The 22,664-nt window shown below is 40.0% G+C and overlaps 1 protein-coding gene across 1 annotated transcript in view; it reads right to left on the reverse strand.

Annotated features, from left to right (window-relative positions):
- Positions 1–2,586: 2,586 nt before the first annotated feature.
- Positions 2,587–22,664, reverse strand: part of KLF8 (Kruppel like factor 8) — a 49,251-nt gene continuing 29,173 nt past the window's right edge. The window contains 2 exon segments of the mRNA XM_033201157.1: positions 2,587–3,377; positions 22,171–22,310. Of these exon segments, the coding sequence (XP_033057048.1) occupies positions 3,196–3,377; positions 22,171–22,310 (322 nt within the window). The 3' untranslated portion in view covers positions 2,587–3,195.

Here is a 22,664-nt window from a genome sequence, read left to right on the forward strand (position 1 = left end):
CTGTACTCTATAAGATTCTGTTAATGAATCCTGAGACACTTCTTAGAGCATATGTAAGTAATTGGGAAGCTTTTATCAATTTTTGGAGGGGAGAAGGAAATGAGAATAGGGTTAAAATTGCTTCTTTACTATAGACGATGAACAAACATAAAGGCTGTCATTATGTTACAGAAACATTTTTAGATAAAGGCTCAGATGTCAGGGACCCTAATATTTGGGACCCTAATTTGATCAACCTAATTAGTTCAACAAGATATTTGATAACCTTTATTTATGAGTAGATCATATGTCTCAATGCAAAAGATTCTGAGTTCTGAGGGGAGCAGTTCAGTTCTGAACTCTGAAAAAGGAGTATCAGGATTCCAAATTTTGAAGAAAATGAGTAAGCTTGGGCTGTACCGTGAAATATTGCATAAACTACTGAATTATAAGCTTAAACTTAAGTTAGTTCATCTTTACCAATCTGTCTTACAGCTACATCAGAGGTCCCCTTTAACAGACTGGCCCCAGATATTGCCTAGTGTGTTAGCAATTATTATGCAAGTTTGGAACTTGTATACCCAAAGCCAGGAAAAAGCCCTGATCGAAATAACAATGATAACAGTAAAAACCCACACGTCATTTTGAAAACTACAGCCAGTCCTTGGATTTATAGAGAGTTCATGATCTAGACAGACACTGCAAGTCAAAATGAGGTAAATAAAATCTAGACATTAGGCCGGGCGCGGTGGCTCAAGCCTGTAATCCCAGCACTTTGGGAGGCCGAGACGGGCGGATCACGAGGTCAGGAAATCGAGACCATCCTGGCTAACACGGTGAAACCCCGTCTCTACTAAAAAATACAAAAAAACAAAAAAAAAAAACAAAAAAAACTAGCCAGGAGAGGTGGCGGGCGCCTGTAGTCCCAGCTACTCGGGAGGCTGAGGCAGGAGAATGGCATAAACCCGGGAGGCAGAGCTTGCAGTGAGCTGAGATCCGGCCACTGCACTCCAGCTTGGGCGACAGAGTGAGACTCCCTCTAAAAAAAAGAAAAAAAAAAAAATCTAGACATTATAGAAGTGTTAGAAGTATGTGCCTGATGTTATATGGCAATGACCACAAGTACGCTTTACTTGCTATTTAATCAGCTGTAAATGATTTTTGAGTTCTAAAGTTTTTCTGAAGAATAACATATAAAATTAGACAAATATTGCAACCAATCACATAAACTTTAATTTGGTTTAATAATGTGATCCTGGCCAGGCGTGGTGGCTCACTCCTGTAATCCCAGCACTTTGGGAGGCCGAGGCAGGCAGATCACTTGAGGTCAGGAGTTTGAGACTAGCCTGGCCAACATGGTGAAACCCCATCTCTACTAATAATACAAAACTTAGCCAGGTGTGGTGGCACGCACCTGTAATCCAAGCTATTTGGGAGGCTGAGGCAGGAGAATCACTTGAACATGGAAGGCGGAGGTTGCAGTAAGCAGAGATTATGCCACTGCACTCCGGCCTGGGTGACAGAGTGAAACTGTCTCTCAAAAAATAAATAAAATTATGTGATCCCTAGGAGAATAAGCATGCAGGTGTATAAGGGCTCAAGGAAACATCTAGAGAAAAAATCTGACCCATATTTGTCTCATCTGTAAAATATGAGGGATGGGCAGGACTAGATGGTTAACGGGATCCCTTCTTGGTGCTAGAATTCTACAATTTAGTGAGAATGGACAGCCTCAGGAAATAGTAACCTAAAGTATTCAAGCAGGGTTGAAAAGAAAAAGGTGTTCAATATAAAGGCAGTCTTTAAAAGAGAGGCTGAGTCCAAATTCAAGTGATGCAAAGCCCCCTTCCCCACCCCTGACCCCAGGAAAGGAAATATGCCATGTGGAGGTAGATCTATGGTCCAGGGCCAGGAACAAAGGATTTTGTGCCCCAGGTAATATTATAAAACAATCTGATTGGGCAGCCAAATGAGTATATTATGCAACCTGCTATAATAGCTAAAACAAATGGCTTAGGTTTTCATAGCAGTTGCAGAACATCAAATTGCTTTTTGTATGTCAGTTTTCATGAAAAGCATCTTATGTTTCATTTGAAACACAGGAATGAATGCCAATAATTCCATGGAGTGAACAACATTCCGTTCTTCCAACCCCTCACTTCTGTATAACATGTCCCTAGTGTGTGATTTCTCATCATGCAATATACTCAATTGTTTCTTTGTGTAAACAAAAAAAAAAACAGTACAGCCAGCCCCTCAAGACACTGTCTCAACAGCCTGCCATTTGAATGAGGTTTGTGATTAACAGCACTTTTGATATCCTATCCAAATAAATGAACTCCTCTATTTGTTCTCAGGATCGTCCTAGGTCTGTTTGTTCCTCTGCCCAACCTACTCTCCTGGAACATTTTTCTCCTTACTGATATGTCTATGTGTGCTTTGAATATTTGTCCAACTTTAACCTAACAAATAATAATTGTGCAGCAAAATCTTTAATCCTGAAGGAGAAAGTGGAAGAGAAGAAAAAGAGGAGGAGAAGGACAAGAACTCCTCATTCCCTTTATGAACTTAGGAAGCAGAAGCACCAGCACTGTCTGAAAACCAAACTTTAAGAAGAAATAGGATTAGATTTATTAAAACCTTTTCAGTGTGGTATGGGACTCAGCTTATTCACTGGGAATGTGCCTCATACTCAGAAACCAAATCCCTGTAAATCTTACCAATCAACTACATTGTTATGCTCTTTCCATTTAGGAAGTTAAAAAAGTCATTTAGGACACTATCAAACCACTCTTAGGTACTTATTTAAAAAACATATGGACGAGAGTTCTAGAAAACAAGAGAAAAATTGGAAAGAAAAAAGCAGCGTATGTTTGTTCACAGCCTTGAGTTTGATTCCTGTTTTGTTACTGTAGGAAAAATGTCCTATTTCAGAGCAGGGGGGATGGGAAGGCAGCCATGGGTGCCACACTGGAATTCAACCCACATGGAGGTTGAAAGAAACGGGTCTAGACAGTGGAGAAGTGAAGGTAGAATATGAAGGGCCCCCTCCGGGAGACCAGCTTTCTTTTCCTCCAGTCTCCTCAACTTGGCTCAGTGGGCTGCTTCAACCCCATTGCAGATGCAAGCTGAAGTCAAAGAGGAAAAAATTGTCCCAACCTCAGCACACGAACAGGAAAGATACCAGCGCAGCTTCTCTAGTGTGACCTGTGCAGCTCACATGGTGTCATGGCGACGGCGATGCAGGGACAGGTGGTCAGAACGAGAAAAGCTGCGGTTGCAGTCTGTGCACCGGAAAGGCTTGATGCCTGTGTGCTTGCGGAAATGGCGAGTAAGCTCATCTGAGCGAGCAAATTTCCAGGAGCAGCCATCCCAGGTGCATTTATAAGGCTTCTCTCCTAAAAAGGGAATGTGACACACACACACAAAAGAGAGAATCAGAGAGAGGGGGATTGGATACTAGAAAGATAATAGATACATAACTTGTGTCAAGTGAAAAGGTTAGGCAATAACCTTGAAGGCATATGCTAGTAAATCTTTTAAGTTAATTAATTGATTGAGAAGCATCGTATAAATGTACAACATGATGTTTTGAGATGTATATACACTGTGGAATGGCTAAGTCGAGTTAATTAACATACATATTACCCATATACTTATCTTTTGTTGTGGTAAGAACACTTGAAATCTACTCTCTCATTGATTTTCAATAATACAATACATTGTTACCTACAGGAGTTCTAAAGAAAGGCCAAGATGTTAGAGTGGGAAGCACATAGCCTCTTGTTCAAACAGGTCTTTGTGTGATCCGGCTCTACTATAAACTAGCTGTGTGATCTTACATAATCACTTCTCCCTGGCTTGGTCTCTGTTCTCTCATTTCTAAAGGATAAAAATATATTACAAAGTTGTTCAAAACATTTTCTTTTTAAAAGATAGCTAGCAACCAATGCAACTGGGATCTAAACTCAGGTCTTTGGCACTTTAAAATATCTGTTCCTCTAATATCTTCTACCAAACAGTCTAAAATAGAGCCATATGGCCGGGTGCAGTGGCTCATGCCTGTAATCCCAGCACTTTGGGAGGCCGAGGCGGGCGGATCACAAGATCAAGATACCGAGACCATCCTGGCTAACACGGTGAAACCCCGTCTCTACTAAAAATACAAAAAATAAGCTGGGTGTGGTGGCTGGTGCCTGTAGTACCAGCTACTCAGGAGGCTAAAGCAGAGAATGGCGTGAACCCAGGAGGCAGAGCTTGCAGTGAGCCGAGATCGTGCCACTGCACTCCAGCCTGGGAGAGAGTGAGACTGCGTCTCAATAATAAATAAATAAATAAAATAGAGCCATATATACACAGGATGAATGTGTGATTCACTAGAAAGAGCCCTCAGCAAAGGCTACAGGTCTTCTGTGTAAGGCTAGAAACTCAAGTGCATGTAATGGCATGGGGGGCAGTGTCAGGCCAAAGTTTTTGAAATAGCTCCATGCCCAGAATCTTTGGGCTGTATTTGAATTATATATAGGATATGTATGCTCAAGATAGAAAGCTAAATGGAAAAAAAAGTAGTATAAAAAATTAACATAGTGTGACCGCATTATGGTATATAGATCACACACAATACATTTGTATACTCATATTAAAGCCAGTATCAATACACTTCAATGTACAGTATGAGAGAAACTGTTAACAGTGAATGACTTTGTGGAAAGTGAGGACCAGGGATAGTGGGAAGAGGACTTTTCATTTTTACTTTATACCCTTTTGTATTGTTTTAAATGCTTTAAAATCATAATGTTTTATCTTATAATAAAAAATTTTAAAAAGGAAATAAGCTATATGAGCAACAATAAATATTAACTGTGGATAAGTCTGGGTTGTACGATTAGGGTAATGTTTGCTTTCTTCTTAATATAGTTTTCTGTTTCCCATCTTCTACAACGAGCATGTATTATTTTATAATCAGAAACAAGCAATAATGCAGACACAAAAATGTATTGGTATTCTTTCTAACAGTCTCTTTCTCTCGATCTTTTCCCCTTTTCTCCCTGTAAATTACCTAGGGCATTTAATTTATGCTGTTCTAAATTCTGGTGGCAATCTGGCTTGCATAAACTGTTTTCCAACTTACTACACACCACCTACCAACTCTCCCAAGTGTTTGCTAATTAACTGTATAGTGTTCACATGATGAGCAACAGAATGAAATCCAGTCTGAATCACAGCTTTGGACTATACCCAGGCAAACATTTCAAAGATTAAACACATCAATTGCTGATCATTTCAATATTCAGAAATAGCTGCATTAGCTGCTAAGAAGAATGAGATAAAGCTGGATGTAATGAGACAAAAAGATGGCCAATGAAATGTTATCAAATCAAAAAAGATACTGAACAAACACACACACACATGCTCATGGATAGTAGGATCTCATTTATGTTTTTAAAATCTTGTGCCTGTTCTTTCTCTCTCTCTCTCTCTCTCTCTCTCTCTCTCTCTCTCTCAAGAGGAAAGATCTGGAAGGCTATACAACAAATTGTTAACAGAGGGAAGAATAGGATTTCAGGGGATGTTTAAAGTGTGTAAATGAAATTTTCACTTTTAGTTCTATGTGATTTTACAGCATCTCCACACCTCCCAACGGCTGCATTGCTATCTATATATTTTATTGTGATCTCTCAAGAATGTCTTCTGAGAATTCTTATCTACACCTCAACCAATTGAGGAAAATTTGACTTGTAAATCAGTGACCCCCTGTGGTGATCAGAGCTCATTTCTAGAACACACAAATTATTGTAAAGGAATTCAGCAGTGAGGCCCATTTTCCTATTTCAAAAGTATTTACCCTTGTATTATCATTGAACAAGCTCCTGTTTGTGCCAATGAACATCATACAACACAACTTGTAATCTCCATCAACTTATCATTTGAATTAAAGAACAAAGTATATATGCAGAAAAAGAATTCATAATATAAAGCATATATATTAACTATGTGACAAAGATAGTAAGTGTGATATGCCAGGTGCGGTGGCTCATGCCTGTAATCCTAGCACTTTGGAAGGCTGAAACACGTCGATCATTTGAGGTCAGGAGTTTGAGACCAGTCTGGCCAACATAGTAAAACCCTGTCTCTACTGAAAACACAAAAGTTAGCTGTGTGTGGTGGTGCGTGCCTATAGTCCCAGCTACTTGGGAGGCTGAGGTATGAACCCGGGAGGCAGAGGTTGCAGTGAGCTGAGATTGCACTACTGCATTCCAGCCTGGGTGACAGAGCAAGACTCTATCTCAAAAAAATAAATAAGTGTGATATCAGTTCCAAGGCTAGTTAATAACCTCTGGGTTACTGTGAAGGCACAAATATGGAGGCATGGGTAGTTTTTAGATGAAGAAAACAACCCAGGCAGCTGGTGGCAAGGTCTTGGTAAGGCAGTGCAGTGAATGGTACACATAGGGTCAGCCATCTTGGAGCATGGAGCATCCTTACAAGAGTATTATGAGATGATCCTTATTATAAAACACAGATGAAAAACTTGGGATTATTTTTTAAAAGAGAATTTGGACTTAAGCATAAAAGGCAATGATATACCCAAGGGGGTGTGTGAGAGAGCAGTCTGTCCTAGGTGTGAGCAATAATGGGGATGCATTGACAATAGAGAACTTTAAAATAATAATAAAACAGACTAAAAGTCTGTTTAACTCAAGAATGACTCGGTCAAAGTTGTACATTAAAATTATTTACCCATGCTGTGTAAGGTGAACTACAATGACTAGGAGCCTACTGGGGTAATCTATTTGTCTGGCATATAAAGCTCAAATTGGTTTTTCATTGAATTGATGAAGGAATCAATAATAAATATAAGAATAAAACCTAAAGAGGTGACAGAGAGATTGGAATTGAAAGAAAAACATTAATAAAACCTAGCATTTACTGAGTATTCACTATATGCTGGATACTATTTTAAGCATTTACACTATTAATATTCCAAGATAGGGAAATGGAGGTAAAGAGGTGTGAAGCAACTTTCAGCAGTAAGTAGCAGACTGAGATGTCAAATCACGACACTAATTTCACAATACATAGCCTTAGCCATTATGAATAAAAAGCCTGTTCAAAATTAGAAAGAAATAATAGAACTTTAGAAACAAATAACTCAAGACATAAGAGAATATTAATGGCTCATGCCTATAATCCCACCCACTTTGGGAAGCTGAGGTGGGAGGATAACTTGAGTCCAGAAGTTTGAGACCAACCTGGGCAACATAGTGAGACCTTGTCTCTACAAAAAAAAATAAACAGAATTAGCCAGGTGTGATGGCATGTGCTTATAGTCCCAGCTACTCCAGAGGTTGAGGTGGGAGAACTACTTGAGCCTGGGAGAGCAAGGCTGCAGTGAGTCGAGATTGTGCTACTGCACTCTAGCATTGGAAACAGAGTGAGACTCTGACTTGAGGGAAAAAAAAAAAGAGATAATGGTAAGAATCAATGACACATTTGGAGCCTGGGGAAATGGGTGATGCCATTATAAATATATTGGGATTTGACAGTATGAACACAGTATGTTTAATGAGAACTGTTATATCTATGTTTCCTGCTTTGTATGATTCAAACTCAGGGGAGATGAGGTGCTGCATTGCATGCCTGGTGTTTGCAGATAAGCAAGAGTCTCATGGCTCTCTGCTGGAAAAATATCTACCAAAGACAGAGACAGCACTCTCTAGGACCCTTAACAATGAATCACAATCTTTAGAGGGCAATAAATCAGGCATTTCTGTAGCTGCCTCAGTCCCAGGGAACCTGTGGAATACTAGCAATAGAGAAAAGTATACCTAGGTTAGGTACAAAGGTCTAATCCTATGGGGCTTTACTCATTTACTACCTGTGTAACTATTGGCAAATTCTCTAGCTCTATAAATGGCACCTCCATTCACCCAGTCACCGAAAACAGAAACCTTAGAGTCACCAACATCCCCTCAATCATCTTCTCTCCATCTCCGCTGGCAACATACTAGTTGGGCTGTCATCATTTTTTGCCTGGATTGCTTCATTATCCTCTTAACTGATCTTCCCCCTTCCACTCTTGCACCTCAATGCTTTCTCCACCCACCGCTGTGCTCAATATGTCCTAGCCAAGCTGAACTAGTGTCAGTTATTAGAACAAGGCAAGCTTATTCCCATCTCACTAGTTTCGTACTCTGCCTAGCCAAGAATAGTCTTTTGCCACACTTTTTACACAGCTTGCTCCTTCCCATATTGATTGTTATTCTCTCTACGTTAAAAAACTTCCTTAGTTACACTAAAAGTTCAGACTTCATCACTATGTATCACATCCATGTAACAAAACTGCACTTGTACCCCTTAAACTTATACAATTGAAAACCAAACACCGTATGTTCTCACTCATAGGTGGGAACTGAACAATGAGATCACTTGGACTCAGGAAGGGGAACATCACACACTGGGGCCTATCATGGGGAGGCGGGAGGAGGGAGGGATTGCATTGGGGAGTTATACATGATATAAATGATGACTTGATGGGTGCTGACGAGTTGATGGGTGCAGCACACCAACATGGCATAAGTATACATATGTAACAAACCTGCACGTTATGCACATGTACCCTAGAACTTAAAGTATAATAAAAAATTAAAAATAAATAAATAAATAAATGGAGAAGCGGGGCAGAGCAAGGGGGCCAAATAGAATGCTCCACCAATCATGCCCCAAAAAGAAAACCAATTTCACAACTATCTACACAAAAAAGGACCTTCATAAGAACGAAAAATCAGATGACCACTCACAGTACCTGGTTTTAACTTCATATTGTTAAAAGAAGCACTGAAAGAGGGTAAGAAAGAGTCTTGGATCACCAACACCACCCCTCACCCATCCCTCTGCAGTGACTACACGGTGTGGAGAGGGACAGTATAGCACTTGCGAGACATTGCATTAAATTCAGTGCTGCCTTGTCACAGCAGAAAGCAAAACTAGGCTGAACTCTGCTGACTCCCACCCATGGAGGAAATATTTAAAACAGACAGAGCCAGAGGGGAATCACCCATCCCAGAAATCAGAACTTGAATTCTTGGAAGACTCACGACTATGAGATAAAGTGCTCTGGGGCCTTGAATTAACTTGAAAGGCAGTATAGGCCACAAGGACTTCAAGTCTTAGGTGAGTCCTAGTGATGAACTGGGCTGAGCCAGTGGACTTGCGGGGAGCATATGACATATTAAGATATCAGCTGGAGCAGATAATACAGCGGTTGCACCACCCCTTCCCCAACCCTAGGCTGCACAGCTCACAGTTTCAAAAGAGACTCCTTCCTTCCACTTGAGGACAGGTGAGGGCAGAGTAAAAAGGATTTTGTCTTGCATCTTGGATACAAGCTTAACCACAGTAGGATAGGGCATCATTCAGAGTCGTGATGCCTTTTCCAGGACCTAGCTCATGGATGACATTTCTAGACACACCCTGGGCCACAAGGGAAGATGTTGCCTTGAAGGGAAGAAGCCAGTTCTGGCAGGACCCATCATCTACTGACTAAAGAGCCCTTGGTCCCTGAATAACCAGTAGCAAAACTCAGGTAGTACATCATGGGCCTAGGATGAGACTCTGAGACGTGCTGGCTTCAGATGAGACTCAGCACATTCCCAAGCTGTAATGGCTATGGGGAGACACTCCAGCTAAGAAAGGTGGAAAGAAAAGTAAAGGGGACTTTGTCTTGTGCCTTAGATACCAATTGGCCACAGAGGGACAGAGCACAGGCATGATATTGGCCAGTTCCAGGATTATGCTCTTGCATGGCATTTCTGGATCTACCCAGGGCCAGAGGGGAGCCCACTGCCCTCAAGCGTGAGTCCCAGGTCAAGCAGCATTCATGATAAGCTGAATAAAGAGGCCTTGGGCCTTACGGGATCATCAGCAGTAGCCTGGCAGTACTCCCTGTAAGCCTATGGTACTAGTGGCCAAGGGGTTAGGCTCCTCTGACTGTGGAAAATGAAGGGAAGACTATGTCTCATGGCTTGAGTGCCAGTTCAGTCACAGTACAATAGAACACCAGATGGACTTCTAAGGTTTTTGACTCGAGTTTCTGGCTTCCAGATGGCATCTCTGGACCTACCAAGGGCCTAGGGGAACTCACTGTGCTGAAGGAAAAGACATAGGTACGACTGGCTTCACCAACAGGTGACTGTAGAGACACAGGACTTTGAGTGAACACTGGCAGTAGCCAGGTGGTGGTTACAGCAGGTCTTGGCTGAAGTCCAGTGCTGTATTAGTTTAAGGCCTGACCCAGCACAGACTCAGTGGTGGTGGTCACAGGGATGCTTGTGTCAACCCACCCTCAGGTCTAGGTGGCTCAGAACAGAGAGAGACTGTTTGTCTGGGATAAAGTAAAAGAAAAGAACAAGAGTCTCTGCTTGGTAGTCCAGAAAATTCTTCTGGATTTTATTCAAGAACATTAAAGTGGAACCTCCCCAAGTCTGTGACAACCATAGGGTTTCTGGGCTTGGGGTGCCCCCCCCCCAATGCAGAGATGGCTTAGAACACAACACCCAATCCCTTTGTATATGTGGAAAGACTTCCTGAGAAGGATGGATACAAACCAACCAGACTGTGAAGACTACAATAAATACCTGACTCTTCAATGCCCAGACACTAATGAGCATCTACAAGCATCAAGACGATCCAGGAAAACATGACCAAACCAAATGAACCACATAAGGCACCAGGGACCAATCCTGGAGAGATATGTGACCATTCAGAAAGAGAATTCAAAATATGTTTTGAGGAAACTCAAAGAAATTCAAGATAATACAGAGAAGGGATTCAGAATCCCATAAGATAAATTTAACAAAGAGATCGAAACAATTACACAGAGTAAAGCAGAAGAAAAAAATTAGTGAGTTTGAAGACAGCCTATTTGAAAATGCATAGAGAGGAGACAAAAGAATAAAAAACAGTTTCCGGGAGCAAGATGGACGAACAGGAGCAGCTCCAGCCTCCAGCTCCCAGCGCTAGTGACACAGAGAACCAGTGATTTCTGCATTTTCAACTGAGGTACCAGGTTCATCTCACTGGGGAGTGCCAGACAATCTGTGCTGGTCAGTTGGTGCAGCCCTACCAGCGAGAACTGAAGCAGGGCGAGCCATCGCCTCACCTGGGAAGCAAAAGGGATAAGGGAATCCCTTTTCCTAGCCAAGGGAAACTGAGACACACAACACCTAGAAAATCAGGTAACTCCCACCCTAATACTGTGCTTTACCAAGGGTCTTAGCAAACGGCACACCAGGAAATGATATCCCACACCTGGACGGGAGGGTCCCACGCCCACGGAGCCTCCCTCCTTGCTAGAACAGCAGTCTGAGATCTAACTGAAAGGCAGTAGCGAGGCTGGGGGAGGGGCCATTGCTGAGGCTTAAGTAGGTAAACAAAGCCACCGGGAAGGGAAGCTCGAACTGGGTGGAGGCCACCGCAGCTTAAGGGTGCCTGCCTGTCTCTGTAGACTCCATCTCTGGGGACAGGGCATAGTTAAACAAAAAGTAGCAGAAACCTCGGCAGAGGTAAATGCCCCTGGCTGACAGTTTTGAAGAGAGCAGTGGATCTCCCAGCACGGAGGTTGAGATCTGAGAACAGACAGACTGCCTGCTCAAGTGGGTCCTGACCCCTGAGTAGACTACCTAACTGGGAGACATCCTCCACTAGGTGCAGACCGACACCTCACACCTCACACAGCAGGGTACACCCCTGAGACGAAGCTTCCAGAGCAAGAATCAGACAGCAACACTCACTGTTCAGCAATATTCTATCTTCTGCAAACTCTGCTGCTGATACCCAGGCAAACAGCGTCTGGAGTGAACCTCAAGCAATCTCCAACAGACCTACAGCTGAGGGTCCTGACTGTTAGAAGGAAAACTAACAAACAGAAAGGACACCCACACCAAAACCCCATCAATTTGTCACCGTCATCAAAGACCAAAGGCAGATAAAACCACAAAGATGGGGAAAAAGCAGTGCAGAAAAGCTGGAAATTCAAAATATCAGAGCGCATCTCCCCCTCTGTTAATAGTGGGAGACTTTAACACCCCACTGTCAATATTAGACAGATCAATGAGACAGAAAATTACCAAGGATATCCAGGACTTGAATTCAGCTCCGGACCTAGCGTACTTAAAAGACATAAACAAAACTGTCCACCTCAAATCAACAGAATATACATTCTTCTCAACATCACAGTGCACTTATTCCAAAATTGATCACATGATTGGAAGTAAAACATTCCTCAGCAAGTGTAAAAAAACAGAAATCACAACAAACTGACTCTCAGACCACAGTGCAATCAAATTAGAACTCAGGATTAAGAAACTCACTCAAAACTGCACAAATACATGGAAACTGAACAACCTCCTCCTGAATGACTACTGGGTAAATAACGAAATTCAGGCAGAAGTAAAGATGTTCTTTGAAATCACTGAGAACATAGACACAACGTACCAGAATCTCTGGGACATATTTAAAGCAGTGTGTAGACGGAAATTTATAACACTAAATGCCCACAAGAGAAAGCTGGAAAGATCTAAAATGGACACCCTAACATCACAATTAAAAGAACTAGAGAAGGAAGAGCAAACACATTCAAAAGCTAGTAGAAGGCAAGAAATAACTAAGATCAGAGCAGAACTGAAGGAGATAGAGACACAAAAGACCCTACAAAAAATCAATGAATCCGGGAGCTGGTTTTTTGAAAAGATCAACAAAATTGATAGACCGCTAGCAAGACTAATAAAGAAAAAAGAAAGAAGAATCAAATAGACGCAATAAAAAATGATAAAGGGGTTATGACCACCGACCCCACAGAAATACAAACTACCATCAGAGAATACTATAAACACCTCTATGCAAATAAACTAGAAAACATAGAAGAAATGGATAATTTCCTGGACACTTACACTCTCCCAAGACTAAACCAGGAAGAAGTCGAATGCCTTAATAGACCAATATCAGGCTCTGAAATTGAGGCAATAATTAATAGCCTACGAACCAAAAAAAGTCCAGGACCAGACGGATTCACAGCCGAATTCTACCAGAGGTACAAGGAGGAGTTAGTACCTTTCCTTCTGAAACTATTCCAATCAATAGAAAAAGAGGGAATCCTCCCTAACTCACTTTATGAGGCCAACATCATCCTGATACCGAAGACTGACAGAAACACAACAAAAAAAGAGAATTTTAGACCAATATCCCTGATGAACATAGATGCAAAAATCTTAAATAAAATGCAGGCAAACTGAATCCAGCAGCACATCAAAAACCTTATCCACCATGATCAAGTGGGCTTCATCCCTGGGAGGTAAAGCTGGTTCAACCTACGCAAATCAATAAACGTAATCCAGCACATAAACAGAACCAAAGAAAAAAACCACATGATTATCTCAATAGATGCAGACAAGGCCTTTGACAAAATTCAACAGCCCTTCATGCTAAAAACTCGCAATAAATTCGGTATTGATGGAACGTATGTCAAAATCATAAGAGCTATTTATGACCAACCCACAGCCAATATCATACTGAATGGGCAAAAACTGGAAGCATCCCTTTGAAAACTGGCACAAGACAGGGATGCCCTCTCTCACCACTCCTATTCAACACAGTGTTGGAAGTTCTGGCTAGGGCAATCAGGCAAGAGAAAGAAATCAAGGGTATTCAGTTAGGAAAAGAAGAAGTCAAATTGTCCCTGTTTGCAGATGACATGATTGTATATTTAGAAAACCCCATCATCTCAGCCCAAAATCTCCTTATTCTGATAAGCAACTTCAGCAAAGTCTCAGGATACAAAATTAATGTGCAAAAATCACAAGCATTCTTATATACTAGTAACAGACAAACAGAGAGCCAAATCATGAATGAACTTCCATTCACAATTGCTTCAAAGAGAATAAAATACCTAGGAATCCAACTTACAAGGGATGTAAAGGACCTCTTCAAGGAGAACTACAAACCACTGCTCAGTGAAATAAAAGAGGACACAAACAAATGGAAGAACATACCATACTCATGGATAGGAAGAATCAATATTGTGAAAGAATCAATATTGTGAAAAGGTAATTTATAGATTCAATGCCATCCCCATGAAGCTACCAATGACTTCCTTCACAGAATTGGAAAAAACTGCTTTAAAGTTCATATGGAAGCAAAAAAGAGCCCGCATTGCCAAGACAATCCTAAGTCAAAAGAACAAAGCTGGATGCATCACACTACCTGACTTCAAACTACACTACAAGGCTACAGTAACCAAAACAGCATGGTACCGGTACCAAAACAGACATACAGACCAATGGAACAGAACAGAGCCCTCAGAATAGTACCACACATCTACAGCCATCTGATCTTTGACAAATCTGACAAAAACAAGAAATGGGGAAAGGATTCCTATTAATAAATGGTGCTGGGAAAATGGCTAGCCATAAGTAGAAAGCTGAAACTGGATCCTTTCCTTACTCCTTATATGAAAATTAATTCAAGATGGATTAGAGACTTAAATGTTAGACCTAAAACCATAAAAACCCTAGAAGAAAACCTAGGTAATACCATTCAGGACATAGGCATGGGAAAGGACTTCATGTCTAAAACACCAAAAGCAATGGCAACAAAAGCCAAAATTGACAAATGGGATGTAATTAAACTAAAGAGCTTCTGCGCAGCAAAAGAAACTACCATCAGAGTGAACAGGCAACCTACAGAATGGGAGAAAATTTTTGCAATCTACTCATCAGACAAAGGGCCAATATCCAGAACCTACAAAGAACTCAAACAAGTTTACAAGAAAAAACAAACAACCCCATCAAAAGATGGGCAAAGGATATGAACAGACATTTCTCAAAAGAAGACATTCATACAGCCAACAGACACATGAAAAAATGCTTGTCATCACTCGCCATCAGAGAAATGCAAATCAAAACCACAATGAGATACCATCTCACACCAGTTAGAATGGCAATCATTAAAAAGTCAGGAAACAAGAGTGCTGGAGGATGTGGAGAAATAGGAACACTTTTACACTGTTGGTGGGATTGTAAACTAGTTCAACCATTGTGGAAAACAGTATGGCGATTCCTCAAGGATCTAGAACTAGAAATACCATATGACCCAGCCATAGCATTACTGTGTATATACCCATAGGATTATGAATCATGCTGCTATAAAGACACATGCACACATATGTTTATTGCGGCACTCTTCAGAACAGCAAAGACTTGGAATCAACCCAAATGTCCATCAGTGACAGACTGGATTAAGAAAATGTGGCACATATACACCATGGAATACTATGCAGCCATAAAAAAAGATGAGTTAGTGTCCTTTGTAGGGACATGGGTGCAGCTGGAAACCATTATTCTCAGCAAACTTTTGCAAGAACAGAAAACCAAATACCGCATGTTCTCACTCATAGGTGGGAATTGAACAATGAGATCACTTGGACATGGGAAGGGGAACATCACACACTGGGGCCTATCATGGGGAGGGGGGAGGGGGGAGGGATTGCATTGGGAGTTACACCTGATATAAATGACGAGTCGATGGGTGCTGACGAGTTGATGGGTGCAGCACACCAACATGGCACATGTATACATATGTAACAAACCTGCACGTTGTGCACGTGTACCCTAGGGCAAATCTAAGAGTTATCAGCCTTAAAGAGCAAGTAGATAATGAGATGAGGGTAGAAGCATTCAAAGGGATAATAACACAGAACTTCCCATCCGAGGGAAAGATATCAATATCCAAGTACAAAAAGGATAAAGAACACCAAGCAAATTTAACCCAAAGACCACCTCAAATCATTTAATAATTAAACACCCAAAGGTCAAGGATAAAGAATGGATCCTAAAAGAAGCAAAAGAAAAGAAGAAATAACATACACTGGAGTTCCAATACCTTTGACAAGACTTTTTAGTAGAAACCTTAAAGGCCAGTAGAGAGTGGCATGACATATTTAAGATGCTGAAGGAAAAAAAAAAAAACTTTTGCCCTAGAATAGCATATCTGGTGAAAATATCCTTCAAACATGAAGGAGAAACAAAGACTTTTCCAGATGAGCAAAAGCGGAGGGATTTCAGCCATACCAGACTCATCCTACAAGAAACGCTAAAGGGAGTACTTCAATCAGAAAGAAAAGGACATTAATGAGCAATAAGAAATCATCTGAAGGTACACAACTCACTGGTAATATTAAGGACAAGGAAAAACACAGAATCAGGAAGAAATCCCAAACCTGAACAGACTAATCAACAAGTAATGAGACAAAAGCCATAATTAAAACTCTCCCAGAAGGTGGAGGTTGCAGTGACCTGAGATCATGCCACTGCACTCCAGCCTGGGCAACAGAGTGAGACTCGGTCTCGGAGGGGTGGCGGGGGCGGTGGGAAAGTCTCCCAGGAAAGAAAGCCCAGGACCTGATGGCTTCACTGTCGAATTCTAAAATATGTAAGATTAGCTCATATCAATTCTACTGAAACTATTTTGAAAAATAGAACAGGAAGAAGTACTTCCAAACTCATTCTATGAGGCCAGTATTACCCTGATACCAAAACCAGACAAAGACACATCAAAAATGAAAACCATAGGTCAATATCACTGATGAATATTGATGCAAAAATCCTCAACAAAATTCTAGCAACGCATTAAAAACATAATTCATCATGGCCAAATGGGATTTATCCCCCAGATGTGGGGATGGTTCAGTATATGCAAATCAATTAATGTGATACATCATATCAACAGAATGAAAGATAAAAACCATACGGTCATTTCAATTGATGCTGAAAAAGTATTTGATAAAATTCAACATCTTTTCCTAATAAAAATCCTCAGAAGACTGAGTATAGGAGAAATACACTTCAACATAATAAAAGTCATTAATTACTGACCCATAAGTATCATACTAGAAGGGGAAAAACTGAAATACTTTCCTCTAAGGTTGGGAACATGACAAAGATGCCCAATTTCACCTTTATTCAACACAGTACAGGACGTCCTACCTACAGGAGTCAGATGAGAAAAGAATTAAAGATCATCCAAACTGGAAAGAAAAAGACAAATTATCCTTGTTTGTAGAAGATATAATCTTATATCTGGAAAAACCTAAAGCCTCCAGAAAAAGAGCTATTAGAATTGACAAAAAAAAAAATTTAGTAAAGTCATAGGATAAAAAACTGACATACAAAGTCTAAAACATTTCTATATGCCAACAGATGAACATTCTGAAAAAGAAATCAAGAAATAATCTCATTTACAATGGCTCCAATAAAATGAAATACCTAGGAATTAACATAAACAAGAAAATAAATGATCTCTACAATATATATTATAAAACACTGAGGATAGAAACTGAAGACAGAAACAAAAGGAAAGATATTCCATGTTCATGGGAAGAACACATTTTGTTAAAATGTTTGTACTACTCAAAGCAATCTACAATTTTAATGTAATCTATATCAAAATATTAATGACATTCTTCTGCATAAATGGAAAAAACAACCCTAAAATTTATATGGAACCACATAAACCAGAATAACCAAAGCTATCTTAAGCAAAAATAATAAAACTGAAGGAATCACATTATGTGACTTTACATTATACTAGAGAGGTATAGTAATCACAATAGTGTGGTGCTGGCATACAACAGACACACAGATCAGTGGAAGAGAATAGTGAACCCTGAGATAAATCTATGCATTATAGTGAACTCATTTTAGACACAGGTGCTGAGAACATACATTGGGGAATGGACTGTCTCTTCAATAAAGGGTGCTGGGAAAACTGGATATCATAGGTAAAAGAATAAACTAGAGCCCTATATCTCACCATATGCAAATGTCAAATCAAAGTGGATTAAAGGCTTCTGTCTGAGATCTGAAACTATTACAAGAAAATATTGGGGAAACTCTACAGGACATTGGACTGGGCAAAGATTTGTTGAGCAATACCCCACAAGCATAGGCAATCAAAGCAAAAATGGACAAATGGGGTACCATAAAGTTAAAAAAATCTTCTGGAAACAATCAACAAAGTGAAGAGACAACTCACAGAATGGGAGAAAATATTTGCAAAGTACCCATCGGACAAGGGATTCATAACCAGAACATACAAAGAGTTCAAAAAACTCTATAGGAGAAAAATCTAATAATCCAATTTAAAAATGGGCAAAAGAGCTAAAAAGACATTTATCAAAGGAAGATAAACAGGCATATGAAAAGGTGCTTAACATCACTGATAAGCAGAGAAATGTAAATCAAAACCACAATGAGATAACACCTCACCTCAGTTAAAATGGCTTTTATCCAAACTACAAGTAATAACAAATGCTGGTGAGAATGTGGAAAAAAGGGAACCCTCATATACTGTTGGTGGGAATGTAAATTGGTACAATCACTATAGAGAACAATTTAGAGGTTTCTCAGAAAACAAAGTAGAGCTATCATAAGATCCAGTAATCTCACTGCTGGTTATATATCCAAAAGAAAGGAAATCAGTCTATCAATGAGATATTTACACCCTCACGTTTATTGCAGCAGTATTCACAACAGCCAGAATTTGGAAGTAACTGGTGTCCATCAACAGACGAATGGATAAAGAAAATGTTGTGCATATGGGCAAAAGAGCTGAAATGACATTATCACTCACCTGTTTATAGCCTCTAGGCAAAACAGCTAGGGCTCTGGGTCCTTCTATACAAATTCTAACACAGCAAATGTAACATAGCAGATATTTACAAGAAAGGAGGGCTTCCTCCTTGTCCAAGGTGTCTAAGTCCCAATTCTGAGCTTGGAGACCACTATGGAGAAGGAGTCTCCAAGGCAAAGGGCACACATGGAGAATGAGATCCTATCATTTGCAACAATATGGATAAAACTGGAGGTCATTATGTTAAGTGAAATAAGCCAGGCACAGAATGACAAACTTCACATGTTGTCACTTATTTGTGGTAACTAAAAATTAAAATAATTGAACTTACATAGACAGAGGAAAAAGGATGATTACCAGAGGCAGGGAAGGATGGTGGGATGTCAGTGGGTCGGAGGGCAGTGGGGATGGTTAATGGGTACAAAAAATAGAGAGAATGAATCAGGCCTACCATTTGATAGCACAACAGCATCATTATAGTAAAAAAAATCATTTAATTGCACATTTAAAAATAACTAAAAGAGTATAATTAGATTGCTTGTAACACAAAGAATGCCCCATGCTTGAGGGGACAGATACACCCTTTTACCCTGATTTGACTATTACACATTGCATTCCTGTATCAAAATATCTCATGTAACTCAAATATATAAACCTACTATGTACCCACAAAATATGAGAATAAAATAAAAATAATTATTCGTACTGATTAGGTTGTAAAGTGATAATATTTGTGATATATTGGGTTACAATATGTATTATTAAAATTTTTAAAAGAAAGAAAGAAAAGAAAAGAAAACTCTATCAAGAAATTAAGTAGGGTTTTCTTATACAGATATTTGGGAGTGGACACTGCTTAAGATAGGTTTAGGGAAGAATTTTCTGGGCAGAAGACATTCAAATTGAGATCTAAAGGATAAGAAATGAGGTAAAATTAATCAGAGGCAAGATCCTATAGGGCCTTTTAGGGTACTCTATTTGGATTTCATCCAGTGTGACGGGAAGTCCTTGGAAGATTTTAGGTAGAAGATGTTATATAATCTTATTTATATTTAAACAAAACAAAACAAAAGCAAACAGATGAAAATCCTCTGGCTACTGTGTGGAGAATGAATTGTAGTGAGGAAAGAAGGCCTGTTACAATATTGCAGGGATGGGGGTACTTACACAATTGCCACATTATTTCCTAAAGCAACTAAGCCTATGTAAGTCAAGCAGTTGGGGCAAATTAAATGTTACTGTGAAAGGCCTTCAAGTGAGCATTCCTATGGTCACATACCCATGGCAAAGGTATGGGTCAGTCCTAAAACCTGAGTAGGATAAGAACAATTCTGAACCTAAACAAAGTGAGGTTGAGGGCAGTGACTCGTGTCTGTAATCCCAACACTCTGGGAGGTCGAGGCAGGCAGATGACTTGAAGTCAGGAGTTTGAAACCAGCCTGGCCAACATGGTGAAACCCCATCTCTATTAAAAACAGAAAAATTAGCTGGGCAAGGTGGCACATGCCTGTAATCCCAGCTACCCGGGTGGCTAAGACATAAGAATCGCTTGAACCCAGGAGACAGAAGTTGCAGTGATCTGAGATTATACCAGGCTAACCTCCAGCCTGGGTGACAGAGCAAAACTCTGTCTCAAAAAAAAAAAAAAAAAAAAAAAAAGTAGTGAGATTCACGTAGACATCTGTTGTCTTCATTCAACCACCAGCCATCTGGCATTCACCTATAACACTCAAAGCTAAGAATAGTCGATATTTTAGGGCCATTTTTTCCCTTCATATGGGAAGCTTACACCACTAGGGAGAAAAACAGTGCTGAAATCTGAAAAGTAAATAAAAGTAAATTGTATCTGTTATCTCAGTTTAAGAGTCGAGAGGTGACATAGGAAAGACAGCCAGACTTAGTATATTATAAAGCAATTTTCAAGAACTCCTAGAAGGTAGCCACACAATAGGTTACATTGAAATTCAATCCATAGAGTTCCAGATTAAAATAGTCAAGTGGGATCACCTAGTCCAAACCCTTCATCTTACAGTTGAGGAAACCTAAGATCAAAGAGGTAGGAAGACTTATCAGATCCCACAGCAGCTTAATTGGAGACTTGGAATATATGGAGTATACATATAGTCAGCATCCATTTCCCATGGAAGAGAAGCAAACAAATATATCACTAAATAATAATAGTGTCATGGGAATGTTTGAATAATGCAGCCTAGAAATCACTCACCTGTTCATAGCCTCTAGGCACAACAACTAGGGCTCTGGGTCCTTCTACACAAATTCTAACATAGCAAATGTAACATAGCAGATGTTTACAAGAAAGGAGGGCTTCCTCCTTGTCCAAGGTGTCTTAAGTCCCAATTCTGAGCTTGGAGACCACTATGGAGAAGGAGCTTCCAAGGCAAAGGGCACACAATGATAAACAACAAACTGCATCTGGCTTCTAGGCAGGTTTCTTTGAATTCCTGGGGTTATAAAAAAATTTTGAACTAGATGCCAACATTCAAAATCAAGGACATTTCACATAATCTGGATTTTTTTTTTTTTTGCTTTTCTTTAACAATGAAATTTACTAGTACAGTCGTCCCTCAGTATCCATGGGGATTGATTTCAGAGCCACCTACATTCCTAACCCCACCCATTGGGTGGATAATGAAATCCATGGATGCTCAAGTCCCCGATATAAAATAACATAGCATTTGCATATAATCTATGCACATTCTCTCCTATATTTTAAGTCATCTCTAGATGTACTTATGTTACCTAATACCACGTAAACACTATGTAAGTAGTTGTTATACTGTATTTTAAAATTTGTATTTTTTATTGTTGTATTATTATTTTTGTTGTTTTTTAAAAAATATTTTTGATCTGTGGTTGGTTGAATCCATGGATGTGGAATCTAAGAATATTGATGGCTGACCGTAGTGAGCTGGATTTGAGTGGCAGCTCTCCTTCTTCAGATCAGGTATGTGCTGTCCAGTTTGCCAGGATCACTACCAGGTCTGCTTTATTTATTCATGTGCACCTTTTTTTTTTAAATGTGAACAAAGACACGTTAATGGTTAGTGGATTAAAGCCTGCTTTAATTTCAGATAGTTTAAATTGTTCTTGTGCTTTTCCATGCTTAGTAAAATGTGAGACCCTGGTAGTAAGGAAGGGAGTAATACCTTAATCTTTGCTTAAGTGTTGACTCCACAATTGGAAAGACCCACAGGGGCTCACTGAGAATGATGACTATTAAGACACCAGATTTAGTTTAGTGTTTTCCTAGGCTGGTTTTATAAAATTTGCCTTAGAGCAGGGACAAGAAATAGGGATAAAAACCATGAATGGAGCCTGTGCCCACGAGTATAAATGCATCAGTCTTTGTTTCAATACTTCATTCTCTGTCTCTCAGACATTTTCTCTCTCTCGCTGCCCCCCTCCTCTCTCTCTCTCTCTCGTGTGTGTGTGTGTGTGTGTGTGTGTGTGTGTGTGTGTGTTAGGGGTGAGTGGGAATGGGCAGACCTGTATGGATTCTGCGGTGAGCTTTCAGGTGAGAGCTTTTGGTGTACACTTTGCTGCATCCTGCAAAGTCACATTGGTGAATCCGTCTTCTCTTCAAGTCAAGCGACTCTTCTCCCTGCATTTGGGCCATTGCTGCTGGTCTGATCAAAGAAATAGAGATAAAGCCAAACAGTGACTTTACAGTGAAGGCTTAAAAAAATGAATTTACATTCATTGGTGCCACCTCATATCTGCTTTTAATTTATGCGAATTTAATGCTAGGTCCCCCCAAAAAGAAATAATTGGAATAGTGAAAACAATTCTGTCAACTAGGCCATTCTGCTCAGTAGGTACAGGTCTCAGTAGGTGCTTAGAGAAAGCATGGGAGGTGGTAGTGTTTCCTTCAGTGGTTGTGTTCCCAAACAGTATGAGCATTTCACTTCAATAAGTTTCATTCTTCTGCTTAAAGAAATTTGATTTTCATACAATAGTTGTTGCTAAACACAAGCCAACTA

The sequence above is a fragment of the Trachypithecus francoisi genome, unplaced genomic scaffold (genome assembly GCF_009764315.1).
Source record: "Trachypithecus francoisi isolate TF-2019V2 unplaced genomic scaffold, Tfra_2.0 Lachesis_group6, whole genome shotgun sequence".
In the NCBI taxonomy this organism is placed as follows: Eukaryota; Metazoa; Chordata; class Mammalia; order Primates; family Cercopithecidae; genus Trachypithecus; species Trachypithecus francoisi.